Source organism: Lissotriton vulgaris, chromosome 1_2, assembly GCF_964263255.1.
Source record: "Lissotriton vulgaris chromosome 1_2, aLisVul1.2, whole genome shotgun sequence".
Lineage (NCBI taxonomy): Eukaryota > Metazoa > Chordata > Amphibia > Caudata > Salamandridae > Lissotriton > Lissotriton vulgaris.
This window is the reverse complement of record NC_141686.1, coordinates 17,389,790-17,413,671: the sequence shown is the minus strand read 5'-3', so window position 1 is coordinate 17,413,671 and position 23,882 is coordinate 17,389,790. Positions and strand designations below refer to the sequence as shown.

The window sequence follows — 23,882 nt, the reverse complement described above, 5'->3', positions numbered from 1 at the left end:
TGACTATTGACAAAGATCTGTCCTTAAACACTCAAGTAGGCACAGTAGTTTCTAAATGTTTTTCCAACTGCGAAAGATCCAAAAGATACATCACTTGCTCACCCAGGCAGCACTGATACAAGTTGTGATTGGCCTAGTCTTATCCCATCTAGATTATGCGAATTCAATCTATCTAGGCCTCCCCTCTTATCAGATCAAGAGGCTCCAGCTTGTACAGAACCAGGCAGCAAGACTGATCTATCAGCAGCCTAAGTGGCAATCAGCCAGACCTCTGATAAAAAAGCTCCATTGGCTCCCACTGCTTCAGCGGGCCACCTTCAAAACCGCCTGCCTCACATTTAAATCCCTAAATTGTTATAGCCCAATCTTTATTAACAAATTGATCCTGAGGTATGTTCCAACCCGTGATCTCCGTTCTAAACATCAACATTTGTTGGTGAGCACAAGATTCAAACGCAAGCTACATGGTGGGTGTCGCTTTGGATATTTGGCACCACAACTATGGAACTCACTCCCATGGGAGATCCGTTCTTGCCCCGATCTGCTTCAATTCAGAAAGCAGCTTAAGACATGGCTGTTCATACAGGCACATGAGTAAAGCGTCCCTACAGAAGTCATGTCAGAACAGTCAACTCATAACTGCTCAAAACAGCGCCATGAAACCTTGGTCAAAGTGCGCTTTACAAATAGGTTATAACATAACATAACATACACAAATTCAGGCCTCAACACTTGCTTCCAGCAAGAGTGTTCATGCAGTTGATAGGCATGATGGCCTCCTGCATTACCATAGTCCCGCACGCGAGACTACATATGCGCCCGCTTCAGGAGTGCCTAGCACGTCAGTGGACTCAGGCTCACGGCCAGTTGAAAGACCTAGTGTTGGTGAGCTGTCGGGCATACAACTCTCTGCATTGGTGGAATCCACGAAACCTTTGCAAGGGCCGACCGTTCCAAGAGCCTGTGCCACAGATCATCCTGACGACGGACACCTCTCTCCAGGGATGGGGAGCTCATGTACTCCATTACACAGTGCAGGGAATATGGACGCAACAGCAACGGAAGATGCACATCAATGTTCTCGAACTGATGGCAATCTTCATGGCACTCAAAGCCTTCAAAGTACATCTGTGCAACAAGGTCGTGTTGATCCGGACAGACAACATGACAGCCATGTACTACATTCAAAAGCAGGGAGGAACACACTCTCCGCAGCTGTCTCATCTGGCTCAGAGCATGTGGAAGTGGGCCATTCAGAGGAACATCTTCCTCATGGCAGTACACCTCCCGGGCATGGACAATCAGATGGCGGACCTGCTCAGCAGGCACAGCCACCAAATGCACATGTGGGGGATACATCCATCGGTACTCCAACCGTACTTCCAAAGGTGGGGTCATCCAGAGATAGACCTGTTCGCCACAAGGGAGAACGCAAAATGCCAAATGCCTCCAGGTTCCCACACCCACAGTGGCAGGGCAATGCGATATGGATGAACTGGTCAGGCGAATTTGCGTACGCTTTTCCCCCAGCACCTCTGATACCACTGGTGGCACGCAAGCTCAGGCAGCACTCGACTCTCATCCTGGTTGCTCCAACGTGGGCTCGCCAACCATGGTACACCACGTTTCTAGAACTGTCCGTGGTACCGCATCAGAGGCTACGTCTCACACCCAGCCTTCTGACGCAGAGCCATGGCGACATTCAGCATCCAGATCCGCAACAGCTCACCCTGGCGATCTGGCTCCTGAAGTCTTAGAGTTTGGCTACCTGCACTTGCCTTCTGACTGTATGGACATCATTCGGGAGGCAAGGAAGCCCACCACCAGAGCATGCTATGCGGCAAAATGGAAGCGGTTTGTCATTTATTGTGCAGACCACAACATTAACCCGCTAGATGCGTCTATTCAGAATATCATTTGTTACCTTTTCCATCTGTACGAATGTAATCTGGCCTATGCTTCCATTCGCATACATCTATCTGCGATGGCCGCTTATCTCCAGAACAGGCAGCACCTCTCACTCTTCAGAGTGGCTGCCATTAAGGCCTTTCATGAAGGACTCAAACGAGTCATTCCTCCGCGGACTCCACCAGCTCCGGAGTGGAACCTCAATGTGGTCCTCGCCCGGCTGATGGGTCCTCCCTTTGAACCACTGCATTCCTGCGAGATTCAATTCTGGACGTGGAAAGTGGTTTTCCTCATAGCGATTACATCGCTGCGGCGAGTTAGTGAACTGCAAGCCCTAACTATCCAAGAGCCATTTATTAAAATTCATTCTAACAGGGTAGTGCTTCGCACTAACCCTAAATTCCTTCCTAAAGTCGTGTCTCAATTCCATATCAACCAGACTATTGAATTGCCTGTTTTCTTCCAGAATCCTGAGTCATTGGCGGAGAGAATGCTCCACACCCTTGACGTCAAAAGGGCCCTGATGTATTACATCGACAGGACCAAGGATTTTAGGAAAACTAAACAGCTCTTTGTTGCATTTGCACCACACCACAAAGGTAACCCCATTTCCAAGGCTGGTATTGCTAGGTGGATGGTTGAATGTATCCAGATCTGCTATCTGAAAGCCAAGCGTACTCTCACCATTCCACCGAGGGCCCACTCCACCAGAAAGTTGGGGGCCTCCATGGCATTCCTTGGAAATATCACTTTGGAAGACATATGTAGAGCAGCCACATGGTTTACCACACACATTTACAAAGCATTATTGTGTTGATGTGCACTCCAAACAGCAGGCAGCTGTAGGGCAGGCTGTTCTCAAAACACTTATCCAAACTGCTGCAGCTGGCACGGGCGGCCGCCGTTAATGGAGGGACTGCTATGTATTCTATGCACAGATATGAATTCAGCAGCCCACATGCCTCGAACCGAATATGCTACTTACCAGTATGCATCTGTTCTTGGCATGTAGGGCTGCTGACATTCATATCGCCCGCCCTCCTCCCCGGCGCCTGTAGCAGCTGCAGAATTCACACATACTTCTAGCATGGTCATCATTCACTTAGTTTCACTCCATCTTGGCCACAATGGCTAAAAACAATCTGAGGATGGAGTTGATGCCCATGCGCACTGTAGTCCAGGGGAGGAGCCACCTATCTCGTGATACTTCGAAGACTCTTCCAGGACAACAATGTGCAATCATCCGGACCCAACACTAGGCGGCGATCTATGCACAGATATGAATGTCAGCAGCCCTACATGCCAAGAACAGATGCATACTGGTAAGTAGCATATTCGTTACCGACCGCTATTTAGGATTTGGCATGTAGGGGCCATCATTTTACAGAATCGGTAAATTTACCGATTCTGTAAAATACCGAATCAGTAATTTTACCGATTCGGTAAATCCACATGTAGGTGACACTCCTCAGAGTGTCACAGGCCCTTAAGAATCTGTATTTTACCACCCAATTCAATTGGGTGGTAAAATACAGAATTTATGCCGTTAGGGCATGTCTGTGTGCCACATGGCACACAAGTCCGGAATTGGGGTGCTAGAGGGTGTCAAACTGACACCCCCTGCACCCTTATAGGATTCGGTATTTACCGGTTCGGAAAATACCGAATCGGTATTGCCCATTGATTCCTATGGGCTTCATGGCCCATAGTAATCAATGGGCAATAGCGATTCGGTATTTACCGAATCGGTAAATACCGAATCCTACCGATTCAGTAATTCTCAATTTAGAATTACCTACATCTCCCCCCTTCATATTTACCGACTCTTAAATACCGAATCGGTAAAATTCGGTATTTAAGAGTCGGTAAATATGAATTATCTACATCTGGCCCCTAGTTCTTGCAAAGAAGAAGACTGGCGACGTATGCATTTGTGTTGATTTGAGAAATGTGAATGAAGCTATATGGGTTGACAACTTTCTTCTTCCAAGAATTGAGGACTTGATAACTAAATTGGATCTTCTAGCTGGTTTACAAAATTAGATCTCAAGGCTACCCATCACCAGAAACAATTAGACGTTTAATCCCGTCACCTCACAGCATTTGTTACCCCTGATGGAGTTATTCAATTTTACTGGTTACCTTTTGGTCTAGTTTTGGCAGCAGCCGTCTTTTGGAGATTGATGACAGAGATGTTTCAAAACAATCGACATGTAGTTGTTTTTCAAAATGATCTATTTATCTTTTTGAAGGATGAAGCAGAGCATGATCAAGCCCTCATTGAGGTTTTTCGTTATATATTGGAAAAAAGGGGAGTGTGATTGAGAAAGGACAGATGTTTTTTTAAAACTCGAGAAATAGCATATTTGAGACAGTTGTTTCAGAGCAAGGAGTTACGACCAGGCCTGGGTTAGTTAGAAGTCTTATAGAGGCTCGTGCTCCAAACAATAAAGAGCAACCGATGTAATTTCTAGGCATGCGTGAATTCTATACTAAATTCATGAGAGATTTCACAAAGATCCCTGAATGTTTTAGGGTCCTTCTAAAAAGGGGGCCACCTTTAAATTTTCTAAAAATTGTGAGGAAGCATTCCAAACTATGAAAGAGAACATTACTATAGCACCATCATTGCAGCCCTTTTGTGGAGGGTAAGAAAGCTGTTGTAACAGTGAACGCTTGTGAGTATGGTTTGGGAGCTGTCTTATCTCAAACTGAAGGAAAAACTGACAGCACCATAGGTGTTGCCTCAAGAACTTTACGCCCTGTTGAACGAAAGTATTCTGTAATTGAAAAAGAACTTTTGGCATGTGTATGGAGGGTGGAAAACTTTAAACAACACTTGTAGGGAAGACCGTTTTTGTTAAAGACCGATCATTGACCTTTAGTTGATATTTTATCTGGTAATAAAGTGAAACACACTGCTGCCTGCATAGTGAGATTTCTGGCAAACGTTTGGAGTACACTTTTGTTATAGATAATATTTCAGGGGAAAAGAATTGTAGAGCTGACTGCTTGTCCAGACGACCCATCGTTGATGATGAAGAATAAGATTGGGAAGTAGAATTTGAAGAATGCTTTGTAGCTTCTGTCACTGAGAACAATGTAACCGTGGATGAAGAGGAATGGGTGAATGCAGTGAATGATGATTGCTCACTTAAAGATGTGATGTGCCTGATTAAGAAAGGTGGGCCTGTTAGATCTGGGGGTCTCTAGTTGACAGAGGTAGGTACCAATGTCCAAATAGGGACCCTTGCTTCTAGTCAGGGTAATGGGGATACACTCTTTCGATAACGCCTGTTCACCCTCTTGGTAGCTTGGCACAAGCAGACAGGCTTATCAAAGGCAATGTGTAAAGTATTTGTACCCTATCTTGAAAAAGCCTGGCACCGATCCTTCCGTGCCCGCCAATTACCGCCCTATCTCCCACCTTCCTTACCTCGCAAAGGTCTCAGAGGCTCATATCACCAGGTCCCTGAGTTCCTTTGTGGAATCCACAGGCTGCCTTGCCGCCCGCCAGGCGGGCTTCCGCCCGCTGCACTCTACCGAGAAGGTAGTTGTGTCGGTGATGGATCAACTAAGAGAGGGTATTGATACTGGCCGGCCACAGGCTCTGGTCCTGTTAGATCTGTCCGCCACGTTCGACACGGTGGACCATGAAATCTTGTTGACCCGTGTCGAAGCGGCAGGCATTGGGGGCACGGCCTATGCTTGGCTCCGTTCATTTTTGACGGACAGAGAACAGGCTGTCCATCTTGCCAATTTCACTGCTCCCCTTAGGAGGGTGACTTGTGGAGTCCCCCAAGGCTCTTCCTTGTCCCCTTTGCTTTTCAATTTATACATCTCACCCCTTATTTTTACTTTACAGCAGATGGAGGTCTCGGTGTTTAATTACGCCGACGACCTCCAACTTGTTTTCAATCTTTCCTCCTCCCCTTCCTCAGCTTCTAACTTCCAGAAGGTTATGCTTTTTATCCAAGGGTGGATGAACTGCAACCACCTCAAATTGAACCCGGACAAGACCGAATTGGTCCTGACGGGGGGTGGTTGCAGTCCCTGGTCCCCTTCTTTCTGGCCCTCTGCCATTGGCCCTTCCCCCCTTCCTGTTTCCAAGGTTAAAACCTTGGGTATTTTCATCAATCCCATGCTTACCCTTCATACGCAGACCAATGCAGTTGTGTCTGCTTGTTTCTTCTCCCTTCGGATTATCCGAAGGGTTGCCCGCTTTTTCTCAACTGCTGCACTCAAGCTCATTCTCATGGCCATGGTGCTTTCGCGCCTTGACTATGGGAACGTCATTTACAACGGTGCGCCGGCCTACTTGCTCCGTCGGCTCCAACAGATTCAAAATCAGGCGGCCCGCCTGATTTACGGACTCCCCAGGTTCAATCATACGACCCCCCTGCTGCAGTCTCTCCATTGGCTTCCAGTGAGGGAGAGGGCCCTTTTCAAGCTTGGATGTATCACCTACCAGGCCAGATCAGGAACCGCCCCCGCTTTCCTGTGTGAAGCCATTTCCCCCTACCTACCTTCCCGAGAACTCCGTTCTACTCATTTGGCCCTTCTGTCAGTTCCTCGTTTTAGAAAACAGAAGTCCGGTGGGGCCAGATTTGCAGTGCTGGCTCCTTCCTTCTGGAACTCACTTCCATTTACCCTTAGGTCGTCATCTTCCTACTTGGAATTTCGCAAGCATCTTAAGACCTTCTTGTTCTCCAGATCTGTAGCTGTATAGCCCTGTTCCCCGCATCCACTGGTCTTCTGCTATTTAGCGCCATGAAACCGATTCTGGTATAAGAGCGCTCTATAAATATTTTAAAATTCAAAATTCAAATTCACCAACACTCACAGTAAGACAGTGAAAACGCCACAAATGAACTCCACAACAGTTTAGAAAAATAAATTATCTTTATCTAAAGTACACAATACCAAAACGACAAAAATCCAACATACACAGTTCAAGAATAGGAATTTAAAAGAGTTCTAGGGTTTGCGTTAAAATAATCCACAGTTGCTTCACGTTTGGCCCAAAGTACCTGTATATGCGAGACCCTGGGGAAGCGATGCGACAACCCCCGCTGGACGCAGCGGGGGTGTTGCGACGAATCCGCTCTGTATGGAGAGGGATGCGATACCTTGTATGGATTCCGGTGCGCAGGTTCGGTAGGAAGCGTCTCGCACAGGCATGATGCAATGATCTCCGGGGCGGCGGCGATGCGCAGTGTCCGTCTTCTCCTCTGGCGGCCCCTCAATGCGATGGCTCTGCGACTATGTTTGCAGTGACGTGATGCGGTCTGCAAGCAAGGGGTGCAGAGATTTCACCCAGTGACGACAGGCGCTGCGACGATCTCGATCCTCGCAGCGCCAGGAATTTCCTCCCACTGTCGGAGATGGGCTCAGCAAGCGAGTGATGCTTGAAAATTGCAGATTGTCTTTGTTTATCCTTGTCCAGCTTCCCAAACAGCAGGCCACATCTTCCAGAGGCCCCATAGTCTGATTCAGCACTCCAGAAAGGGCAGAACTATCTCAACAAAGTTCAGGGGGGAATCTTGGGGTGAAGTCCTTTTGTTCCTGGGACTTCTTAACAGGAGGCCAGCTCTCTTTAGGCCCTTGGAGACCTTTTCACATATTACAGCAGAACTTGAGGTATTTTCTAGTTATAGTCGATCAGTAGTCCAGGTGGGTTGAAGTTGAACCTATTATGTTTCCTACAACCAAAAGTGTGATTAGTTGTCTCAACAAAAGTTTAATGAGAGAAGGTTTCCTGGAGGAAATTCTTACTGATAATGATGTCCAATTTATTTCTGAAGAAATCAATCAATTTCTGCATACATGTTGTATCAAACACATTAGAACACCATGGTACCATGCACAAAGTAATGGAAAGTAGAGTGCTTTAACAAAGTAGTTGTGCAATGTTTCAGGAGCTCATAGGAGTGGTACATGTGTGCTTCAAGCTGTGAGAGATCTGGTGTGGTCATATCATACTACACCTCATGTAGCCACTTCTAAGAGTCCCTTTGAACTCATGAGCTGGAGGAAAGCTTCTATGGAACTGTGCCCATTTTGGATGGCCAAAATGTTTCTCGATGGATGTAATCTGAAGGAGGTGTGGGAAACAGCAAACAGAAAATCCAATGATTTCAACATAAAGAAAACTGTATCTAAAGGTTCTACTGAAAATACCAGATTGAAAATTGAGGATTGGGTGCAAATTAAAAATCCAGTGTTTGGTAAGAAAAGGTTTATCCAAATTCCATGGATCACAAAAAATATGTGAAATTCGCAAGAATGCTGTAAAATTGTCTAATGGAGGTTGGTGGAGCACTTCTCGAGTAGCGTTGGACCACAGCATACATTTTAGGGGTTCAACTAGATCTGGTTCTAGAGAAGGTCACAACAGTGGAAAGATGGTGGCAAACAGAAAAGGCACATGTTTGTTTTACACCTAAAAAACTACATGATTTGGTCACATGTGTTAATCATCAAAAGTGAGTTGCTGTTTCCAAATTGTTAGCTTTAGTGTTTTCTTCTTGATTTTGTTTGTTTTTCTTTCTCTCTCTTGTTCTCTTCTGTTTGCCCTTCTTTCTAGGTTGTTCTTGTTTAGGCATTTTGTATTGTTACTTTATCTGAAAGGCGGGAGGTGTGGTAATGTTATTGCAATAGGTATCTGCTGGAGTATGGAATGCTGTCTCATCTGGAACTGTATGAGATAGGAGTGTTTCATTCTACTCACACTGACAGTTGCCTGCTGGGCCACCCCTTGAAAGGACTCTACTTTGTGTCTCAGTCTCTGTAATAAACTTCTTCATCAAACCATCTCAAGATCGTGTTGAGCACCTGCACACTAAAGTATTTGCGAAAAGAAGAACAATTTAGGTGGTATTTGAGAAGTTGGCCAATTAGGATACCAGAGACTGAAATATTAGAAACAGGTGATACTATGTTTGCAGTAGACGATATGTGAATGTTTTCCTATTGTCCCTTTGTGTTACAATCCCCCAGTCTATGTTTTCAAAAACAGGTATGTAATATAATATGAAATAAGTTACCCCCTGTTCCTATGTTGACATAAAAATACATTTCTGTTTTGTGTTTTGCAGACTGTGGCTCTTGATGGAACACTGTTTTCAAAATCAGGAGTAATATCTGGAGGGTCAAGCGATTTACGTTTCAAAGCTAGGCTTTGGGATGAAAAAGAGCTAAAAGAGATGAAAACAAGTCGAGATCAATTGCTAAATGAACTAAGGGTGAGTGAATTAAGGATGACAAAAAGGTGTTTTCCTCAGTTACGTAAGCGCCCAGATTTCTCTCTGTTAACTAGTGTTTATGCATTTCCCAGCCTGATTGAATGACATCTATCCAAATATGAGACTAAAGCATAGTTGCTGTTTCCTTCCTAGATATCAGGAGTGCTCCAATACTAATTCTCCATCAGGGATCTTCAGTGTGGTTCATAACCATTATCATATTTGTTGAGCTCAACCATGATGCCAAAACATTTTTGAAAGTAAATTTTAAATCGTATATAAGAATACAAATGATAAATTCTTTAGTCCGAGACAGTGCTAATATTTTCAGAGCTAATAAAAGTCATATACAGAGACTGACAAAATGCCTTCCCCTCCCCCATTGGTTGTTTGATGGTCTCTTTCCACATAGATCCTCAGCCCTTTATCAGTCATTGATTAATTCTAACTGCATTATAAATGGGGCTCTGGTAAAATGCATAGTCATTGAATATTCCATGTGTTGTTCATTTGTTGAAATACATTGAGACTCTTGAAGCAAATGACCTTGGCTCTCATGTCTTATATAAGAATGTAGGTTATTAGTGGCGAGAGGTCGAAGCCCCACTTGTAGGAAGCTGGCTTTCTATATGTTATGTTATGTTATGTTATGTTATGTTTTTGTATAGCGCAAATCACCACTGGTCTCTAAGCGCTTTCACAGAAAAAGTACACAACATGCTGCAACCGGAGAGTCTTCCGCCATCAAAACAGACAATTAGGGTGTTTACGTTATCTTTTTAAACAGGTAGGTCTTTAACTTCTTTCTGAAAGAAAGTAACACTGAGTCCCCTTGCAAGGTTGCAGGTAGCTCGTTCCAGACTTGCGGAAGGAGTACCGACAAAGCTCTGCCACCCTTAGATTTAAGATTAAATCGAGGTTGAGTTAGTTTACAAGCTTTGCCAGAGCGCAGAGCTCTGCCCAGGGTGTACTTCCTCAGACGATCTTTAATGTAGTTAGGGACTTCTCCATAGATGGCTTTATGGGCTATACAAAGACATTTAAACTTCACTCTGTATTCAATAAGCAGCCAGTGCAGCTTCAAAAGAAGAGGCATCGCACGAGTTCTCCTTGGAAGGGAAAAGACCAGCCTGGCCGCATCATTCTGCACTACCTGCAGTTTCCTCAGAAGTTTCCGCGGGAGACCTAGATAAAGGGCATTGCCATAGTCCAGCCGAGAGATAACTGTGGCGGACACAATAGATTGCAATGTGGGGACAGAAAGGATGGGCACCAATTTCCGGAGTTGCCTGAGCAGGCCAATACAGGAGCCTACCACCGCAGAGACTTGAGGGGCCATAGATAGGTCTGCGTCAATTTTTGATCCTAAGCTTTTGACCACTCTTCCTGGAGTTGACACTTCCTCTGATTCTGGGGGCCAAAAAAGCTCGCACCAGGGGCTTTCATGTTTAGTGATGACCAACACCTCCTTTTTCTCTGCGTTAACTTTCAGAAGATTGTTTGTCATCCAATTAACCGGGAATCTAAGCAGATTCTTTACAGAGGCTTGTGCCTGGCTGGTGTTCTCGAGCTAGACTAACAGTTGAGTGTCGTCCGCATAGTTTAAAACTTGGCAGTTCCTGTGCGTAAGTTCCTCCACTATAGGTTGCAGATAGATATTGAATAGCAGAGGGGACAATGCAGACCCCTGGGGAACGCCACAGGTCACAGCATTAGTGCCGGATAGTTTGTCTCCCAATTGCACTCTCTGAGTGCGGCCAGTAAGGAAGTATTTGAGCAATTTGAGTGCTTGCCCTGTTATTCCTAGTTTCGAGATATGGTTCAGCAGGATGGCATGGCTAACCGTATCGAAAGCTTCTGACAAATCCAGGAGAATCAGGGCACACAGCTGTTTATTATCAGCCCTGATTCTCAGATCGTCAACAACCGTGGCCATCACCAGCTCCGTGCTATGCTGTGACCGGAAGCCTGCCTGTCTAGGGTGGAGTAGACCATGTTCCTCCAAGTAGCAGGCCAGAGTATTCAAGACCTGCTTTTCCAAGATCTTTCCTATAAACGGGAGTTGGGAAATGGGCCTTTAGTTTTTTAAAGCCTTAATATCCGCTCCTGCTTTTTTCAGGAGGGGGAAAACCCTGGCTTCCTTCAGATTTGCTGGCAGGTAACCTGAGTCCAGTGACTCATTCAATAGACTTAGCAGCTGCCTTTCCAAACGAGGCAAGGCCATATGGAATATTCTCGGAGAGTAGAGGTCCACACTCGATCCTGATTTAATTTGGTGCGCAATTGCTGCCAAACTCCCCTCATCCAAACGTGGAATACTGGTCAGATTCCAAGCCAACTCCTGGGGATTAGGTAGATCTAGGGGGATAAGGTCGATCGGAGTTCCTGTGATATCCATAATGATATACTGCACTTTCTGAAGAAAGAACTTCTGGAAGGTGTCACAGTCCGGACGATCATTTATTGGGACTTTACCTTCCAGCTGCGTTAGTTCCCTCAGGATAGAAAAAATCTCCCTTTGCTAATTCCCCGCACGGCCAATTCTGTCCTCATAAAAGGCTGCCTTCCTCAACAGTATATCAGCCTTATATTTCGACAGAAGTTCCTTATAAATTTCAGACTCTGTCCGGCTATAATTGAGTCTCTACCTTCTCACTGCTTGACGCGAGTCTCCACCTTCTCTCTGCTTGACGCAGAGCTTGTTTTTTCTCTCTTAGCGAGACATCAAACCAAGGGGCTCCCTTTCCTTTTACTCTGGTCCTCTCTGTTCGTTCAGGGGCAAGAGTGTCAAGAGCAGCCCGAAACCAAGACATTAGTGCTGTAATTTGAGGGTCTAGGTTTCCCTCACTCCTCTCTGGGGATAGAATAGAGAGAAGCGTGGAGAGCAAGGATTCAGCTTCCACCTTCTTCCAGGCTCGAACCTTCCTCCAGAGAGGGTCAGATGATACAGGTGAAGAATCACACGGAACCCAGCATTTAATCAAAGAGTGGTCTGACCACACACAAGGACTGACATTGATTATCTCAGCCAGAGGCATAGAAGACCAGATCAGGTCCAGAGTGTGGCCCTTGACATGGGTGGGGCCTGTAACCAGTTGTATGAGGTTGATCGAGGACAGGTTGATTTCAAACCCTGCCTCTGTAGAGTCTCTGGGTAACTTATCCCAGTGATAGTTAAAGTCCCCTACCACCAGGAGAGACTTGTATCTTGATCTCATGTCTGTTAAAAACTCCAAAAAGGCTTCATTGAAGTCTGTGGAGCTTTTTGGTGGGCGGTATACTACTAACAGCATGATGCAGGGGGATTTCAGGGACATTTTTATACCCAGTAGCTCTGCACTATCACAGTTTTCGGAGACAATATGTGTCACCTTAAGAGTTTTTTTTAAATAATATTGCAACTCCCCCCGCTCTACACTCTTTGGGGCGGTTATACCACATTGCGTCATATTCTAACGGTAATGTGGCCAGAACGTCCGGGGTAGATGATGCCCCCAGCCAGGTTTCAGTGTGGGCTAGAATGTCAATATCACAGTCAAGAAGGAGAGAGAACACTTCCAGATGGTGATTTTGCAAAGATCGTGTGTTTAGCACAGCAACTTTTAGCCCCTGGATCGTGTGAGAATGGAGCTGTATCTTCGGTAATAAGGGTTCATTCACTCCCTGCAATATTGACTCTTCTTGTAGCCTGGGCAATGTAATGCTATCTAGCACCTCATCCCCAGTTCTAAGGGCCAGAGGGTCTCACCAGAATAAATATAGAGTTGAGAAGGGGTCCCGGCCCCCGGGCCCGTCATGGCGCAGACGGGCTTGCCTCTGGCGCGCTGCCGGCGCGCCAGCAGCGCGCTTGCATTCTGGGTCCTTAAATTGTGTTTGGCAGGAGTCCCTACAACACTAGTGCGCTACCCAAGATGGCGTCTTGGGAGCATCTCGGAGCCCCTGGTTCTCTTCCAGGGGATCCTCATCAATAGTCATAAGCATTAGAATATTCCCGCCCATGCGCGGGACCCCGGAAACAATATATTATATGTGCCCCACATATACATATACATATATATATAAATATATATATATAAAAATAAGCAATTGCAGCCAAATAAAACAGTAGAGCTGGAATATGCTGTGAAGAATTTCCACCATACATGTGTATTAGCATTAGAAACATGATAAACAACACAAATGCTTGTTTAGAAACTGTTTTAATGCTTAGAAAACAGCAGAAATTCTTATAAGACACTGTAAGCATATACAGCTCCCAGGCTGCATTGCAAATACCCAGTCTAAAAAGACTGAAAAGCTAACCCTGTGGCTGCATGTACCAAAACTGACGCTGTGCCTTTAAGGCACCTCTGCCCCTAGCTTCCCATCATGCCTCAGGGGTTACAGTTAGGTCAGTTGTTCTTTCCGGCTCCTTCAGGAAGGACCCTGGATACACAGCTCCACAGTTTTTCTGCCTTTTTCAGTCAGAAAAGCTTCTAAAGAACATTTTTTTGATTTACTTTGACTTTTTACATCAGGGTCAAGTAAATAACTGCTTAGCAGTCGAATTTTTGTGAGGTTTTTCCTGTCAGGATGCCTTCATTATTCGATGATTGCCCTTCTTGTGGCCACAAGAAGGCAAAAACGGACTCTCATGAGGTCTGTATTTTATGCTTGCCAGAAGATCATGATCCAAAGGACTGTTCTCATTGTCAAAACCTGTCTGACAGAACTTTAAAAGACAGGGAGAGGAACAGGCTCTATGGTTTGGCCCAAAGATCCATGAGGGGAAGATCTACAGAGAGGAAGAGTTCAAAGAGACCCAGAACTCCCTCCAAAGGCAAGTCAGAGCGTCCATCGACCTCAGCGCCGGGCTCGGCGCTGAAAAAACAACATCTGATGGAAAAATCGAAAGATAAAGCTCCGTCGACGTCGGGACCGGCGTCGACGAGGAAATCGTCGTCGAAAAGAAAATCACCGACGACGAAGAAAGCTCCGCCGTCGTCAACTAGGCGACGATCGGCGTCGAGAGAAGCCACGAGATCTCCGTCGACGAGAAGATCGACGTCAAGACGTAAGTCAACTCCGCCGCCGTCAACCAGGCGACGGTCGGCGTCGAGAGACAGAATACACTCGCCGTCGTCCCAACGTCGACAGGCTTCGAAGAGTGTGACACCTCCGCCGAAGTCTCCACGGAGGCGCTCGGCGTCGAGGAGCAAGAGCCCCCTCGGACGATCGTCGTCGAGGAAGGGATCATCGTCGAAGACGTGTCGGCGCTCGACGTCGAGGATGTCCGATCCTCCGCCGTCGCCACATGCCAGGTCGACATCAAGGGCTTCGTCGACGACAGGACGTCGAAGGCCATCTCCGTCGCCGACAGACCAACGTCGGCCGACGTCGAGACCTCCGTCGACGGCAGGGCAACGCCGTTCGACGTCGAGACCTCCGTCGACGGCAGGGCAACGCCGCTCGACGTCGAGACCTCCGTCGAAGGCGGGACGACGCTGTTCGACGTCGAGGGAGAAGACACCGTCAGCGGCTCGACATCACAGGTCGACGTCGAGAGAACACGGGTCGTCATCGAGGCGTTCGACGTCGAAGATTATCACTCCGTCGACGCCGCAGAGGCGTCCAACGTCAAGGGAAAGACTTCTAAGACGTCCGCCAACACCGGTGAGACGAAAATCCCCTTCAGTGCCTTCGACTATTTTGGTGACCCAATCGGCTTCTCACCATTCCTCCTCAAGGGCCTCTAGCTCATCGAGGTCCAGTTCCAGGAGTAGAAGTCAGCACGAGGCTCACCCAAATGGTGAGTAATGAGCTTTCAAATTTTTATGGTGCAGGCAATGCGGAACAGTTCGTGTATGGGAGCAGTATCAAACAATTCACAAGCCTGCTATATCGGGCGATCTCCCAAAAATAACTTCTAAAATAGCATAAGTCCCTTAGGACAACTAGTGCAGTTCTAAAACTAACAGTTCACTTCTTTTAAATAATTGGTTGGTCCTTTCTGAACTTTTGTGTACATATATTTTTTTTTATATATATATTTAGATGATAATAGTTTTATGAATCTTTGTCTATTGTGTTCTCTTATGCTGCTATGTTCACGTAATAGGATTGGTGATTTGATTGTTAGTTTTTATTGCCAACATGTGTACATATATGAAATTGGATTTTAGGTTCTTCTTATATTTATTTATTGTAGGTAATGGATTTTAGAAAAAAACTTTTATACTTTGGAATTATTTAATGGTTCTACTAGTTCTCTCGTTTTACTATTGAATTCTTTTAGCAGGAGGGTAAATCCGTTCTGAATACCTTATGAATTGATAGATACAATATAATAATTCAACTGTGATTAATCTAATTTCCCTATGTATATGTGTTTATTGTACAAATTGATGATATTTGATTCTTTGACCTACTTTTTGATTCTTGGTATTTATATGAGCAGACTATTACATATTTCTCTATTTCTGCTGTTACTTATGTTAGACATGCGCATCCGTTTAGAAATTATTTTAATAGAAGTTAGGCTATATAGCAATGCTTCATTATTTTCACACAGGGTGTATTTATTATGAGGATTGCTCTTTCCCAGTATATTTGGTACAGGATGAATTGCATACATTTTCTCCTTTAAAATAGAGCTTGGGCACTTGCCCTGGATTTTTTTTAATTTAAATGTAGGAGATTTCAAATTATAAAATTTTCCATTTGTTAGATATAACGACTATGATAATTTTTTATATTTGATTATGTGAGAACTTGCACTTTCTGATCATGTCTTTTCTCACTGTTTATTTACAATGGGAGGATCTAGAGCAGTCATTATGATATTTAAGGGCGTGGTGTTTTCTGACATGTCATGTGATCAAGGCTGGGGTAACCTAGCCGAAACGCGTCATGTTGTGATGCATGGAATAAATTGCACTTTATAAAACTACCTTTGCTGTGGTCCGTTCCTGTTGGTGTGACAGCGCGGAGGTTGGTGTCTGTGCACGGAGGGACTTGGCTTATATATATATATTGGTTGTTTTTGTTTTGATACCCCCTGGATTGATGGAATAAAAGAAACACTTTCACTATAACAAGCGAACAATTCCAATTCTTTGCGACTCCACGCCTCCCCGAGATCAGGGAACTTTGTTGAAATTGTGAGCAGTTGGGCTCAACTGCAGGAGTAACGCGTCCAGAAAGCAAGCAGCGCCTAACGGGAGAGGAAGGGAGGCAGATGGTAAATATATATATATCTATTACCTACTGGCGGTCGCCAGTAGGTATATATAGTTAGGATTTTTTCTCTATGGGATTTTTGAAAATTCTATGTCTAATAACTTTGGCGTTTGTGGACGGAATTGGGTGAAATTTTCAGGAAAATGGAACATTTTGTTTCTGAGCAGCGCCTGACAATTTGCGGGGGTTTCATCAAGGGGGGGCCGAGAAAAAAGGGGGGTCCCAAAACGCGTTTTTCCCATGTTAATTTCCATAGGGCGGTTGGCCTCACTTTTAGCTCGAACGGCTGAATGGATTTGCACGAAACTTGGCAAAATTGTAGGGACTGTTAGCCCGATGTGCCTTTGCTAGGTCTCAATATATGTGCTCCAGTGGAGTTTGAGTAATTTAGGTTCAAAAAAAGATATATATCTGGGCGGAGCCTAACCACACATCTGATCTGATTGGCTGTCAGCACTTCATCCAAGAAGTGTTGGCAGCCATCTTGGGACCAATATACATGATAGCACCTCATTAAAAAGCATTGAAGTTAATAGAGGGTTTTAGGACTTTAGTTACATTATAAATCATTTGTTGATGGTACCATACTCGTTTTAGGAATTGTGGTGGGTTCTAAGGTGATTTTACCATGTGAAAAAACCTTCTGCTGTGATATCATGAATATTGTTTGAAAGAAAACTAATATCTCATGATTTTCCCACAGTGGTTTGGAAGGGGATCTATAAGCTAAACTGAAAGCATATTTTCTGTAAATTCACATTATCTTTCTCAGTCATGTGAAAATGAAGTCTGACATTCTCAGTAAAACATGTACATCCAACAAGGACAGAGACTGTCAGTTGATTCCTTTGTGTTCTACTGCAGCCTCCTAGAGTGTTCTAAAGAACAACTAGAGCGCTAACAGTCCTACTTATTACAAAGGTATGGCACACCTGAAGCCATCTTGATTGGAATAAAGTGGTAACTCTTAAAACATTTAATTTAAAAAGAAACAACATGAGGGGGTATATTTTGCCATAGAAAGTATGATTAGTGCTGCAGAATGAAAAATTAGGGCACATTTTGAGTGACTTCTCAAATCCTTTTCTATTTCATTAAAACATTCTGACATGCAGTCTCCCAAAATGGCCACCAGGGACAAAAGAGCCCAAATGTAGCCCAAATATCACCCAGATGTAGCCCAAGTATAGCCCAATTACAGAATGTCCCAGAGTGTTCTAAAGAACAACTAGAGCGCTAACAGTCCTACTTATTACAAAGGTATGGCACACCTGAAGCCATCTTGATTGGAATAAAGTGGTAACTCTTAAAACATTTAATTTAAAAAGAAACAACATGAGGGGGTATATTTTGCCATAGAAAGTATGATTAGTGCTGCAGAATGAAAAATTAGGGCACATTTTGAGTGACTTCTCAAATCCTTTTCTATTTCATTAAAACATTCTGACATGCAGTCTCCCAAACTGGCCACCAGAGACAAAAGAGCCCAAATGTAGCCCAAATATCACCCAGATGTAGCCCAAGTATAGCCCAATGACAGAATGTCCCAGAGTGTTCTAAAGAACAACTAGAGCGCTAACAGTCCTACTTATTACAAAGGTATAGCACACCTGGAGCCATCGTGATGGGAATAAAGTGGTAACTCTTAAAACATTTAATTTAAAAAGGAACAAAATGAGGGGGTATATCATGCAATAGAAGGTATTCTTAGTGCTGCAGAAAGAAAAATTAGGGCACATTTTGAGTGACTTTTCAAATCCTCTTCTATTTCATTAAATAATTCTTACATGCAGTCTCCCAAAATGGCCACCAGAGACAAAAGAGCCCAAATGTAGCCCAAATATCACCCAGATGTAGCCCAAGTATAGCCCAATGACAGAATATCCAAGAGTGTTCTAAAGAACAACTAGAGCGCTAACAGTCCTACTTATTACAAAGGTATGGCACACCTGAAGCCATCTTGATTGGAATAAAGTGGTAACTCTTAAAACATTTAATTTAAAAAGGAACAAAATGAGGGGGTATATTTTGCCATATGAATTATGATTAGTGCTGCAGAAAGAAAAATTAGTGCAAATTTTGAGTGACTTCTCAAACCCTCTTCAATTTCATTAAAGAAGTCTGACATACAGTCTCCCAAGATGGCCACCAGAGACAAAAGAGCCTAAATGTAGCCCAAATATCACCCAGATGTACCCCAAGTATAGCCCAATGACAGAATGTCCCAGAGTGTTCTAAAGAACAACTAGAGCGCTAACAGTCTTACTTATGACAAAAGTATGGCACACCAGAAGCCATCTTGATTGGAATGAAGTGGTAAGTCTGAAAACACTCAATTTAAAAAGGAACAACATGAGGGGGTTAATTTTGCCATAGAAAGTATGATTAGTGCTTCAGAAAGAAAAATTAGGGATCATTTTGAGTGACTTCTCAAATCCTCTTCTATTTCATTAAAAAAAATTCTGACATGCAGACTGAAACATGCACTTTGAAAAACCAGCAGCAGACGTCCCTGGTGAGCAGTAGCTTTACTACAGTGATCTAATGTGCAACTAGAGTGCTAACATTCAGAATTTATGGCAAATGTGTGACACATCTGAATGCCTTCTTGATGGAACCAAAGTAAACAAGCATTGAAAATGCAATAGATCTCGCCCTCGTTTAAGTTAAAGCCATTCTGTTTGTAATGAGGTGGCTTTTTAGCTTTGCTTTTATTAGTGTTTTTTTCAACTTTCATGTAAATAACATGCATCTGTATGCATATAAGTATATGTATGCATGCATTTATGTTTGTATTTATATAGGTATACAGATGATATATGTTTATATATGTATGTATATATATATATTCACTGAAAAAACCATAGGCTATAGACCATATATAGTTAGGAATTAGCATTTACAAAACCTTGAAAATTCACTGAAAAAACCATAGGTTATAGACCATATATAGTTAGGAATTAGCATTTACAAAACCTTGAAAATTCACTAAAAAAACCATAGGTTATAGACCATATATAGTTAGGAATTCGCATTTACAAACCCTTATTTTACTCACACAAAACCATTGAAATTCCATATATAGTTAGTTGCACTAACTATATATCGCGCACCCGCAATCCACTGCTGATGATGTCACATATTACATCATTCATGACATGGTCAGTGACATCACTGATGACATCACTGATGACATCTCAAATGACATCACTGATGACATCACTGATGACAACATCCAGTGACTGTATGTTTCTGTAAAGTTAAAATATGTCTTACATCTTGAAGAATGAGTGGATGTATAAGTGTCTGGATGAAGGATTTAGTAGGTGCATGACTGACTATGAGTGAGTGATTAAATGTGTCTCACTGAGTGCATGGGTTAGTGACTAAACTGTCTTAATTTGTGCATCATTATGTCTGTTGTTCTGTAAACTGTTGCATGTGTTGATAAGTAGCTATATGAGTAACTATATGGGTTATTGATTGGTTGCCCAAGTATTTGTATGGGAGACTGAGTGTGTGTGTGGGTGGCTGGGAGGTGTATGACTCTGTGCATAGATGTGTGAGCAGTTGATTCACTAGATGTATGGTTTCAAAAGTGCATGTGGAAACAGCTGTATGGGCGGTTGACTGTGTGCATGAGTGTATTGGTGAGTGAATGGATATCTCAGTGCTACATGTCAAAGTAAGTACATATGTAAAACACAGTACATGTGAGAGTTGACATATATAAATAACTGTGCATAAGAGCCAGTGAATGTGTGAGTGGCTGTATGGATCATTGTGAACTTGTATCAGGGATTGTATAAGAGAGTAAATATGTGTTAGTATATGTTTGAATAAGTAAAGTTTGTATAACTGTATAGTTGAGGAAATGGAGGTGTGATTGATTCTTTGCATGACTGACTAGGTGTGTGAGTAACTCCATGGATGAGTGACAGTCTGTGAGTGTCTGTTTACACTGATTGTATCTAAGGTTATATTAGAGTCTGAAGAGGTTCATCGTATTATCACATGAATGATATCATCAGTGATGTGATCAGTAATGTCAAATGAGATGTCATCAGTGATGTCATTTGAGATGTCATCAGTGATGTCATTTGAGATGTCATCAGTGATGTCATCAGTGATGTCACTGACCATGTCATGAATGATGTAATATGTGACATCATCAGCAGTGGATTGCGGGTGCGCGATATATAGTTAGTGCAACTAACTATATATGGAATTTCAATGGTTTTGTGTGAGTAAAATAAGGTTTTGTAAATGCGAATTCCTAACTATATATGGTCTACAACCTATGGTTTTTTCAGTGATATATATATATATATATATATATATATATATATATACACACACACACACACACACACACACACACACACACACACACACACACACACACAAATGCAGCCTTCCATATCCTAGAGCTGACTAATGCTGTAAGGACTCCCCTGTATATCATAAGTAATACATTAAAAACCAGGTAAAAAACAACAGCAAAGCATGTTTGATACTGTTTTAATGCTTAGCACTTAGCACAATCCCTTAGATAGGACAGAAAGCATTAACAGCTCACAGGCTGCATTGCAGAAAACATACCCCAAAAAGGCTGAGAAGCTAACTCATAGCAACATAGCAATAAACTGGTACTGTGCCTTTAAGGCAGCTATGACCTACAGCTTCCCATCATGCCTCAGGGTTGACAGTTAGATCAGTTGTTCTTTCCGGATCCTTCAGGAAGGACCCTGGTTACACAGCTCCACTTATTTCTGATGTTTGTCAGAAATAAACTTCATTTTTCTGAGAAATTGTGCCTTACTTCCACGTCTTACAACTTTTGAAGTAAGGTTCTGTCTGTTTTTTACATGATTTGGCATTTTTTCCACTCAATATGCATTCTCTTTTTGACCCCTGCCCTTCTTGTGGGAAAAAGACTCTCATGTAGTCTGCATACTTTGCCAACCTAAGGACCATGTTGCCAAGACTTGCCCTCATTGCCAGTCTTTATCTGAGAGGACTCTGATAAACAGAGAAAGAACTCATTTTTTTGGACTGGCAGAAAAAGAGAAAACTTCTTCCAGAGGCAGGTCACCGGTGAGGAAGGGCTCCAAAATGGCTAGATCTCCTTCTAGGAGCAATATTCATCACTCTTTCTCTTCAGCGTCGGGCTCGGCGCTGAAAAAACTACCACCGGTAGATCATATGTCCAAGAGAAGACCCTCAACGGCGGACTTGCCGTTGAGAGAACACCGATATTCAGGTACATCAATACTTTCACTGTCGGCGTCGAAGAATTGTGAACCTCCGCCGTCGTCAACCCGGCGACGATCGGTGTCGAGGAGCAGAAGTCCCCCGCCATAGTCAACTCGGCGACGATCGGCGTCGAGGAGCAGAAGTCCTCCGCCATCTACAACCCGGCGATGATTGGCGTGGAGGACCAGGAGCCCTCCGCCGTCGTCATCTGGGCGACGATCGGCGTAGAGGATCAGAAGCCCTTGGCCGTCGTCAACCAGGCGATGATCAGCGTCGAGGAGCAGAAGTCCTCCGCCGTCATCTCAGCGTTTGACGTCAAAGGTTAATGCGGCTTGGAAGAGTCCACAGCCGTCGTAAACTCAGCAACGAGGATCATAAGCCCTCCACAGTCGTCATCTCGACAACGATTGGCTTTGAGGATCAGAAGCCCTCTGCCGTCGTCAACCTGGCGACGATTGGCGTCGAAGAGCAGAAGTCCTCCGCCGCCGCTGGCTCGACGACGTTCGCCGTCAAGACACGGAGATACTCCGATGTTGTCTGAGAGACAATCGACGTCGAGCTACAGAGAATCGACGTTGAGACCGGTTCCAACACCTGACCGGGAATCGAGAAGGAGATCAAGGTCGGCGTCGAATAAGGCTCCGTCAGAGCAGGTCCTACGCTCGACGTCAAGGCCCTCATTAGTCAGGCCTAGAGAGGGTTCAGTGGTTTTAGTGACGGAATCAGCATCACAGCACTCATCCTCTCACTCCTCGAGACGCCCTTCACCAGAACATTCACCGTCTGCATGCCCAGAGCAACATGCAGAAAGGTTGGGACAAAGATCACCTTCACATCACAGGGGGGCCTCCCCTTCTGTTCACCTATCTCCGAGATGGCTCCTTCCCCTCCATCACTAGAGCAAACATCCTACAGGAGCATCATGAAGAGAAGAGAAATACACCAGCCCTCTCCACAAATCACCTCTACAACGATTAGTGCAAGAGGTGGATAGATCACCTTCAGCCAGACGTAGGGACCGTTCTGGCAGATCGTGAGAGCGCAGACCATCCAGTTACCATCATAAAAGGAGAAGGTCTATCCGAATGGTGGAGGAAGACTAATCTTCCTCCACCATTCGGATAGCCCTCTATCAAGAGTATCTCCGATAGACGATATAAATACATACCATGATGTGCTTCAAAGAGGAGTTAAAAAACTGAACATTGAGATGTCAACTCCTCAGGTTGCAACAACGGTTATTTTTGAGACGTTACATCAAAGATCTGTGTCACAACCGTTGCTACCTCTGGTTCCTGGTCTTCTGGAACAAGTAATGGACATTTTCCTAACTCCGTCCACAGTTAAAGCTACACCAGCTAGAAATCAGAAGAAATTCAAGCCGGCAAGAATAGACCCTGTATTCTTGAATTCAGATCCGCCTGCGGACTCTGTTATCATCACAGCGGCAAGAAAAACGCACACAGTTGCGGCGTCTTCGTCAGTCCCTCCGGCTAAAGAAAGTAGGTCCCAGGACTCTTGGGGACGGAAAGTTTGTGGTCTGCAGCATCATCGCTGAAGGTATCTAGCGCAGCAGCTGTATTAGGCCGCTATGACAGGGCCTATGGGACTCCTTGGAACGTTTCAAGGAGAAGCTTCCTAAAGAAGATCAAAAGGATTTCGAGGAGGTCATCACAGAGGGATGCCTTGTGGCCAACCAGATGATTAGCACGGCAGCAGGTGGTGCTACTCTGTCAGCACATTCGTATGCACATGGGATTTGCGCTAGGCGGTTGGCCTGGTTAAGACTGATTAAGAATGACCGCTCTTAATCCAGATGCACAACAGAGAATTCTTTACCTTCCCTTTTCTGGCTCCTCCCTGTTTGGCGCCTACACCGATGTGGAGATGGCTAGGATGAAAGCTGAACTAGACACTCTCAAGGCGGTGGGTTTAGAAAAGAAGAAGGAATTCAAACGGAGCTACAGACCCAACCAGCGCAAGGGCTACCAAAAGAGGGTTCAAACCCCTCAATGGTCCCAAAACAAAAACCAAGGCAAATCACAGTTTCAAGTCCCTAAGTCGAACAGAGGTATAAGAGATCACCAGCAGCAATCCTCTAACACATCCAGATCAGCAGGAAAGCAATTAGCAGGAGCTTCCTCTGGCACCGTTGCCCACTCCAGTGGGAGGAAGTGTATCACATCATCTGGAAGAGTCCTGCAACATAACAAAAGATCGTTTGTTGCTCAGTATACTACGCAATGGATATGTATT

At 44.3% G+C, this 23,882-nt stretch overlaps 1 protein-coding gene across 1 annotated transcript in view; it reads left to right on the top strand.

Moving 5' to 3' along the window:
• The window catches only part of SMC1B (structural maintenance of chromosomes 1B), a 2,420,665-nt gene that overhangs the window by 1,096,139 nt on the left and 1,300,644 nt on the right, over positions 1-23,882 (top strand). Inside the window, exon 12 of the mRNA XM_086952745.1 lies at positions 9,006-9,152. Coding sequence (XP_086808871.1) covers positions 9,006-9,152 — 147 coding nt within the window. The remainder of the gene's footprint in view (positions 1-9,005; positions 9,153-23,882) is intronic.